This window comes from Triticum dicoccoides, chromosome 3B (genome assembly GCF_002162155.2).
Source record: "Triticum dicoccoides isolate Atlit2015 ecotype Zavitan chromosome 3B, WEW_v2.0, whole genome shotgun sequence".
NCBI classification, from domain to species: domain Eukaryota; kingdom Viridiplantae; phylum Streptophyta; class Magnoliopsida; order Poales; family Poaceae; genus Triticum; species Triticum dicoccoides.
The window spans coordinates 822,860,550-822,870,377 of record NC_041385.1 but is presented as its reverse complement, the minus strand read 5'-3'; the positions used below and the strand labels follow the sequence as shown (position 1 = coordinate 822,870,377).

The window sequence follows — 9,828 nt, the reverse complement described above, 5'->3', positions numbered from 1 at the left end:
GCGAGATAGATTGTATTTTTTTTTTAGATAAAGAATCTCTACTCTTAATATAGCAGTTGGTGAATAGTCTTTCGGATTTTTTTCGCTGGTTTTTTATCGTCTATCCTCCTACCATCCCCTCCCTTCGCTGGTTTTTCTTCGTCTAACGCCCCGCCCACGTTACGTCACACCTCTAACGCCAAAAAAAAACGCCCGATCGACGCGTCGTGCCCAGATCTGATCTCCCGCCGCCGCCGGCCTCTCTTCCCTGGCGCCCGGGCTCCTCCTCCTCCTGCTCCGCCCGAACCATCGATCCCCACCTAGCCGGGGATGCCGGCGCGCGAGGACGACAGCAGCAGGAACGGCGGCGTGGAGGCCTTCCTGGCGTACGTCGTGCGCGGTGTCTGGCGATGACGCGTACAGCGCAGCCAGGGCCGTGCTCGAGCGCCTCCAGGCCCCCGCCACGCGCGCCGAGGCGAGGCGCCTCCTCGGTGCCGTCCGTCGCCGCCTCGCCGACGACCCCGCCGCCGGGCAGGAGGAACGCTTCCGCGCCTTCAACCTCCGCATCCACGACGTCGTCCTGCAAGGTCGCCCCCCCATCCTCCCCACTGCCTGTCAAATCGCCCGGATCACCCGGCGGCGGCTCGAGGGATGCTGCGACGAGGAGGACGACCGGAAGGCAGCCATGGAACGTTTGCGGATCCTGGAGGATTGCGTCGTGGTGGCCTATGACGGCTTTGAGCATATCAACCATTTTCAATCAAATCTGCTATGTTCCACTGCTCCACCCCCTTTGCCACATCACTGGAAATTGCCTCGGTGAGCAAATCGTGCGTGGTTAGCCCCCTCCACCTTCTCTCTACTGCCGGTGGTCATGATCAAAGCCATTATCCAAATGGTACTGCAGCACTGAAATATACATCTTTCTTGAGCTTTTGTACTGATGCGATCTAGAAATTGGGTCCATATGAAGTGTTCGATCCTTGTCCTGGTAGCATTGCCGTTATGTAGTAGTACTAATCATGGATCTGTTTTAACTAGGAACCATTACCACGGACATATAGGTATATATGTATATATGAGATACATGATGCAAGTGATAGCTTTAATTTGGTTCATGTTTCATTCATTGCAGATACATAAGCCTTTGGCTGCAAAATTGAAATAAGGTTTTACAATTCCAAATTGACAAAGAGAGTGCAGAGAGGAGCGAGGTAGCGGCGGTGCCAGCCGTGGAAGAGGCGGGTAGGAGCGCCCGAGCTAGCGAAGCGGCATCCCAAAGTTCTCCAAGGCCGCGGCTACCATGTAGGACCAGACCTGTGTTCAGTCTAGGATTTCAGATCAGCTTTGTTGGTCGTTGATGGGTAAATTCCTCTCCTTGGTAGTGAAAACTATGTGAAGATAAATGAATAGTTATCACTTGGATTGGATGGGCATTCTGCATTGCAATTTTTCTCTATAGTTCTATTTTATTTACACAGATTTAGAGGCTTTTCCTCTTTTCCTCTATAGTTCTGTTTTGTTAGTAATCTTATAAGCAACAGAAAATAGCAGTATGATATTTATGTCATTGTGACATTTAAATCAGTGTTCATGCTTGTAAGTCAGGCCACCAATGTTCGTGCATATAAATCAGGATCCTTGATTTTTTCCAGTGACTGTCTCTGATATGTATTTCTATTTCCATCTCGCAGCTTAATTAGCATTTCTATTTCCATATCTCCCTCCTTTTTGTGAGTGATTTCAGCTCCACGGTAAAAAATTGCAAATTTACTGACGCCCTCCATCCTCCTCCCCTCGCCACCCCTCCCCTCCCCTCATCTTCTTCTTCTGGATTTTTTGATTTGATCCGTGCGGTTTGTTTCTGCAGGCTGCGGGTGTGACGGAGGAGCACCATGGCGGGCGTGCAGGCCATGGCTCGCTATGGAAGGCCCTTCCCTTCCCTCTCTCTGTTCGGGCCATGCTCAGGCAGTCTTTTCTCTTCTCTTCCCGCAAAAAGAGTCTTTTCTCTTCATGATCTGAACATGTTGGAGGCCATTATTTCTCCTCTGCCATAGTTTGCTGTTGCTGCCATGTTAACTGAAAGTTGGTAGCCAATATCAAGTGATTTGGAATTTTTGTTGATCTGAACCATAAATGTGATGATTTATCACAATTGTCATATGATCGCAATTTTGTTGATCATATTACATCTATGCTCTATTTGTTTGTTCGTTTAAATCCGTGCTTCCGCTTTGAGGTTGAACAACAAGTTAAGGGAGCATTCCTCAATTTTTTTGGGGTTCAACGGAACAGCAGTAGTGCGGAGAATTAAGGCACTCGAGGTCTCTGGAATATGGATGGAGAGAACGACAGTTGAAGACATGGATATTGCTGTTCAAGCACATATAAAGGGATGGAAGTTTCTGTTATGGTTTATGACTTTTCTGTATGCTACACGAATTTCCATTCAGTGTCAGTGTGAATTGCTGGAGTCATACGAAGCATACAGAAAACAACAATATAGATGGCATTCTGGTCCAGTGCAGTTGTTTAGACTCTGCTTTCTGGACATCATCAAATCAAAGGTATTAATGTAGGCATATTTTGAAAGATGAATTTTATTTTCTGGGGAAAAAGATGAGTTAAACTGCATTATATTGAGCACGACATTCAAGATTTAGTTCCATTGTAAGTATACTCGGTTTAAGATTGTCATTTTCTTGGAGTTGACAAGATTTTACCTACACTCAATTGGATAATTAGGTACAGTTTGATTAGTATGACAAGTCATGTCAACAGGATGAATATTTACAAGGTTGATTATCTCCCAGGAAGACAAGTAGGAAGTATGTTTGCAAGTTTTCATGACTAAATTATACAATTATATAAACTGTGTTCTGCTTGAAGTTTGTCAGTTAAAATCATGTTGACTCGCCTACTGTTAATGGTTCTATTTTGATCATATAATTAGGTTTACATCTTGACTCGCTTGATTTGATAAATTCCATTCTTACCAAGGGTCATCATTTGTATATTTCCTCTTCGGAGGGTGATCCCGTCGCCCACGGAGAAGCAATCCAAGGAGAAGAGAGTAGGTTCTGCACCCAACCTCCGCTCCCTACCAAAGGAGGGGAAGTGGCTGCGAGCATGCCATCAGCATTGGGTCGATGGTGTTGTGCCTCGGCAGCTGGGATCATGCAAGGCACATGGGAAGCAGCAGTGCCGCCTCTCCCCCCGAGCTCCAGATACATGATAGCAGCATCGAGGTGAGCAGTGGCAAAGGTTCCCACCTGAACATATCGAGCCGTGACACCAGTACGGCCACAACCTCCGATACTACTACGACTGATGGCTATCCTCTACCCGTGAGTGTTATGCAAATTTGCGTAATTTAACTCCAGTGACGTGGATCTCATTATGTGGTAATTTCGTTTATGTAGAAATTGATGCGTTGGAATTAGTAAATCTGTTATCTTGTTTACAAGTGTGGTGATGCGATTGTAGAAATTGGGCAATGTGGGATCTCCTATCCTCGTGCTGGTTTGATTTCGTTTTGTTCATCTGACTCATGAATCATGAGGCTATTCATGTCCAACTGAACACAAGCCTTTTTTAATACTTTCTTAATATATGCTACTTATGCTTATCTATGCTGAAACTGCATCTGCAAGGCACTGTTTGTCCTGCGTTCCAGATCGATGCCGCTTTATTCATGGGTTGGGTTGCCAGTTTCAAGCCACTTAATTTTCGTCTTGCGATTGTTGTCAGTGTTGTTGAATAGTACAAATCAAGGATCCTGCGTCTGCAGGTTCTGACCTGGTAGTATCATGTATGTACTCAACAAAACGTGAACTGTCTGCCATGGTAGTATTATCCGTAGTGTTGGCCAGCATGTTTATTTCACAATTTTACAAATATATCTTTTCTTCGTTTTGTGTTGGAAAGTTAAGCATGAACCATTTAGAGAATTCAACAATATGACTCATCCTCATCTCCATGTCAATGCTAGGAGGAGAAAAACTGCATTCAGAGGTTACGGAATGGCAATGGGTCGGTTACCTCCCAGGAGCAGATGACTGGCATGGTTAGTGATCACTAGGCCATGAATCTCATGGATCCCATGATACAGGTACATCAAGGAAATTGTAATAAGTTCATGGCACAACATATAATTTAACGTTAGCTTTCTACATTAAATATCACGAAAATTTTCTTGCAATTCATTTACATGATGGTCGGGAAATTCCTGTTAAATGAATCTTAACAATAAAGATACAGTCGTCTACATTTAGTTTGCTTTTCTATTGCTGGGTAATCTTCTTATGCCATCATTTTCTTAGTATTTTTATGGTGCAGGTATCTGGTCCGGATCCGACGGAGACAAGCAAATCGTGTTGCTGCTTCTTCATTCGATTGTAAGTGAATCCTTTGATCACAGTGCTATTTTTTGTTGTATTAATACTGCATCTGATTCACACACTTCATCTATCCTTGTTTGAGAAATTGTGCATGTTTTTGCTTCATTGGTCCAGGAAAATCCAGGTGAAAACTTTCAGGAACTCAGGACGACATGCATTGATTATATTTCATTGTGATGGTCGTTGCCGACACAGCTACTATGGGTACAAACAACTTCTATTTCGCTCGTCACCGGAAACCACCGCCCAGATCCATCTCTTCTCAACCATGCCGACGTGGTGGTCAGGGGCGCTTACAACTTGTGAGGGCCTGCGTTCTCGCTGTTGATCCGTGATGGCATGGCCTCCCCGCGCCCTAGCCGCGTTCTAGCTGATGATTTGGGTCTGTCAGCGGAGGGAGAGGGGGACGACCTCTTTAGCTCCTTCTCTCTAGGCTCTTCATCTTGATGAAGCCGTAGGAGTAGAGGGGCACGCACGTGATGGATCTGCTCCAAGCACCTCAAGCCACACATCTTCAAGGTGATCACTTCATCCACATTCAATCTCAGTTCCAGCGTTTACTTCGAGGAGAGTTCAAAAGCAGCAGGAGCAGTTGTTCTACTGCTGGTCGGAGGGAGAGCTTGGCAAGGGAGATAGAGGGAGCTCTACAACCACGATCTTGGCATACAACCCGATGGCATCATGCCCACGTAAGCTTCTTCCATGTTGCAATTCTTGCACTTGATGGTCTTTTACTGTTAGAGCTTACGAGATCTTAGATGTTGCTGACAAAAGACCGAGATACACTAATTTGATTGCAGACTATATATTATCAGCAAGTACGTTTGCAAATTTTGTTGGTCTCAGCAGGTTGGTGTTCATGTACAGGTTGCCATATGAGAATATACTGCGTATTCGTCAAATCTCAGAACAAATGGCCCATTCCGATCATAACTATTCCAAAAGCATAGAGAGGCTTTTTAAACATCAAGATATCTGAATATTGATCTCAGCAGTGTCCAAAATCCAAATGGTTATGTTTGTTCAGATTTTCCTCATTTTTATGTTTTTTGAATTAAAGTAGTACTTGAGGTTAATAATAAATGATTGTTGGTAACTTAACTAGCTCCTGAGAATAATTTGTGATATAGCTTGCTCCTATATGTGTCATTGGCAACGTTGCTTGTGGAGAGTAATAAGGATTTATCTAGCTCATGTATGTCTGAGCCTGAGACGGAGAGGACAACGGTCGTGGCTCCATTGATGATAGTGGTTGCGACGCGGAGCTAGATAAATGGACAGCAGGCAAGCCAAGCACTCCCTGGGAATCGCCATGATTCCAGAATGGGTGGCGGGTCCCTTCCCCTACCACCCATGAAGCTGAAAACAATCATATGTCCTCGTGTGGCGGCTGCGGAGGAGAGGGAGGCAGGCAGGGGGAGACTTGTAAGTGAGAACCCGCACGGAGGAGGAAGGAGACGCCTCAGGTGGAGATGATGACGATGGCTGTGCCTTCATCGCTGTCGGAGGTCATGACATGCAGCTGCAGGACTAGACATCAGACAGGCGGAGTCGTTTCTGGGAGTTGCTTGCTTTGGTGGTGCTCTTGGGTTTACGATTTCAATATAATCCTATGGCGGAGTGGAAGGTTAATGTTATTTCTCTGATATCACAATGTATCTTCTTGGCTCAAGTATTGAGAAAGTAGCATTGTCGCAGATGTATTTACTTAGTTTGATAAGATGGTGAAAATATCTGTAATTCAGACATGACAGAGAGTCAAATTTAAAAGTAGCTTTTATAGTCATAGCTAGCTTACTTTGGTTTACTTGGTCCATGTAGAGCTGGAATCTCGGAGCTACACTTTCAACCGGCTTGCTTTGAAAATCAAAACGAAAAGAATAGAGGTTTCAATTGTAGCAATAGTTTAGTAGTGCTACAGATCTGTGGAGCGGGCAAGAATTATTGGTCAACCTTATAGCTTCTTATACCTTCTATTTGTCATCAGATGTTGTACATCAGGTACATATCTGTTTAAGAAGGATTGTTGTACATCAGGTACAACCTCTTATAGCTTCTATTTTTCATCTAGATGTTTAAGATGTTTGGTCTGATCATCTCCCTTCACATTTGCTTGTTTAAACAAACAGGAATTAAAGTTTACGGAATGCAAGAAAAATAAATGCATAACTGGATCTGTGATTCGGTAATTTTTTGAATGTGAAGGTGCATTCTTACAAATTTTCTGCTCATGTTAGTTTAGCCCCTGGCTGCATTATACAAACAACATATTTAGATACTTTTGATTATAAAGATCTCTGACATGATCATATTGTTATTTTCAGCTTTTGGATTTGCATATAATGCTGACACCACATGGACTCTGAAGGAAGTTGTGCTAACTGCTAAGCTTTCCTTGCTTTTCCAGCTTGTGTGTTTCATTGATGGAGGAGGTATAAATCTGTTCCTTAAAGCGAGCAAATCAAAACAAAAATGCAGGAGGTATCCGACAACACTAACGACCGCTACACCATTCCACTTAGACCTGAAGGCAACATCAAAGGATGCCACCGGCAGCAGAGATCAACAAGTTCTTCACCGTTGGGGAGAAGGTGGAGGTCGAATGTTTCACCGTCAAGTGCAGACTTATCGTTCAGCTACAGTCACTTGATCATCGTCACAGACACCGCCACACTAAGAATTGTGCAGCTGCTCTACTTTCAGGTACAGAATTGGACATCATGTGAGGTGTTATGCTCAACCCCAGCCAGTTCAAAGGCAACACGGTGGTGGTCCTCTGAGTATGCAAATGACATAGAGTGGGCACTGCAATAATACATGCTAATAGGTGCAGTTTCATCTCGAGCAGACGAGCACTGTAATAGTACATGCTACTCTCAGCGACTACTAACGTGAAGTTGCACTCAGGCTCTCGCATATACTAAAGAGGTACTGTCGATAACTATCACCATTTAGTTTTTTTTACAGACTATAGATTTATTTATATGAACAATATTGATCTCAAGGATAACACTGTAGATTCCTCTATTCCTTCTGCTAATGTGACTGTAGCAACAGTCGCTCCCATTCAAACTTATTTTTAGGGAAACTACAACATGCATTTTGCTCACCTGAACATTAAATTAAGGAATGCAGAAGGTTCGGGGCCTGTGTGAATTATTCAAATTTTATATTTGTGCGAATGGAGAAACACCTAAATTAGGCGGCAGAGTAGAATTTACGCTCGTTGTTGCAGTGCGGCTTTTGGACATCCTTAGCACGATAAGCCCAAACACGAAGATTAGGCGCCACCTTGGATTTGTCTGGTTGTTAACTTGTGGTCATTAAACACATATATATTGTGCTCTGTCCATATGCTCTAGAGCAAACAAGCAATGATAGTGGACTGCAGTTTCTGGGCTATCACGCCCATTTAAACTGATGGCGCAAGTTCAGGTCGGCCTTCCTTTTTTCCTTCAGATCTTTCTGTTTTAAGAAATATTTATTTTAGATACATGTTCAAATATTACTTTAGTTCACCCGAAAATACAAAGGATGCGGGGAAAATCACAATTTCTCTCTTTCCTGATATCATTGTCTGAATTTGTTTACCATGTTTTCTCTATTTCCTTCCTTACAGCAGTGTCATCAATGGAACAAATAAAGTCTTGATAACTAGAAGGCCATTCCGATTCCAGTATGGTAAATATTCGATGGATGACAAAGGGTCCCGAGGGAGCTCGTTTGTGGTGACAACACTCAGCATATTCTGCAAATATCCTCTGAGTTCACCATCCATGAGCTGCAAGTCATGTTTTCTGGTGCTACAAGTATAAAAAGGTTCATACTTTGTTTTATTAACCTTTTGTGGTGTTGTTCCAATACCTTTTGGAGTTTTGGCATAAAAGGGCTCTCTGAAATACTGTGACAAACAAAGCTAAAATTTGGAGTTTGATTAAGCAGTCCAGTCAGCGTTACTAATCCCCACTTGAGCTTGACTGTATTTCCTGGCTTAATGTTTGAGATTCAATGTATAGCAAAAATATGTGCAGAATTTCATTTTAGTTTGAAAGCCAATCGATTCCATGCTTTGAGCTGGAAAGTGGTCCCTATTCTGAATTGGTATTTGGATCCCAAACATAACTCCCTATGAACATATAAGGAAATTTTAGTTGTGAAACGACACTTGTTGTACATGCCATATTGCTATATGAGGGTGCTGCTATGTACATTTATAGATGCTTGCATTTGACTTCCGTTTTGATGTAACAATATACATGTAGTTTGTTGTCAATACCGTTGGGAGACCTTGTTAAAAGTTTATGTCCAACATTTAAAATTGGTTTTTCTATTTTTTTTGTACTGAATTATATACCCTTGTACATGTGAAATCCTACAATTTCTTTAGAGCATGGAGGAGTTCTTTGTGTTGCAGACCCTCACCATATTATACGAATATCGTCGAATTCACCATCCATGAGTGGCAAGTCATGTTTCCAATTTTCTGGTTTTATAAGTAAAAAAAATGTTCATATTCCATGGATGAGACCCTAGAATGTATTTAGAACATCCGATCCACACATGTCTATAATTTTGAGCCATGGGTAGAACCATAATCATGAAAGGCGTCTCCATGAGTTGATGTCACACGATATGAGGGTACAAGGTAACTTTGATTGCATCTTCAAATCAATGAACCAAAGGGAGTAAATAATAAACAGGGTTTGTTTCAAAAAATATCAATCAGGATACAATCTTCTTTGTGACTGTTATTAAAATTGACCATCAAGATGATATTTTTGTGTCTGCATGATCATATTATGAGCCCGTAGCAACACACGGGCACTCTACTTGTGTATTATTAGATGCCACCGGAGATATAAGAAAAGGGAATTTTCTTTCGGGAGATCTTATATTGAAGATACCTTATTAAGGGAATTGCTGGGTAAATGTTTTGATCTTTTAATATGAATAAACTATGTTGGAGATTCATTTGTTGTGCTCACCTAATCGGCATAATTAATGGCTAGATATTTCTGATTATTGTGGGATTTTCTAGTCCAAAATTCTGTTTTTCCTGGTTGGTTCGTTAAGCAATTTTAATATGTAATAGAATAGATGTATTGAACATCCGATACAAGTCATATGGCCAAAGAGGCCTACTATGACCGTCTGGAAACAAGATTACATGATTCATACTCATAGCCTTTTATATTACTGGCTTGCCAGCTAAACCAGTTAGACATAACCCGTGCTACTATCTCCCAACGGCTACACCCAAAAGCTATAGGCATGTGATCATCCGCATGTTGCAGAGTGCGCTGACTATGAAACCAACCTATAGTTTAGAGGATAACCTACTATTAATTTGGAAGTGTTTATAAATTCTGAGCCGGGAAAATTCAATGAGGCATTGCAAAAGAGTTCCGGTTTAATGCCCGATAAGAGCATCTCCAGCCGCGCCCCCAAC

General features: G+C 42.5%; 1 protein-coding gene across 1 annotated transcript; it reads left to right on the top strand.

Annotated features, from left to right (window-relative positions):
- Positions 1–309: 309 nt before the first annotated feature.
- LOC119280173 lies at positions 310–1,583 on the top strand. Its single transcript, XM_037561120.1, has 3 exons — positions 310–365; positions 403–798; positions 1,115–1,583. The coding sequence occupies exons 1-3, from the start codon at positions 310–312 to the stop codon at positions 1,140–1,142; spliced, it is 480 nt and encodes a 159-aa protein (XP_037417017.1). The 3' UTR covers positions 1,143–1,583.
- The last annotated feature ends 8,245 nt before the right edge of the window (positions 1,584–9,828 follow it).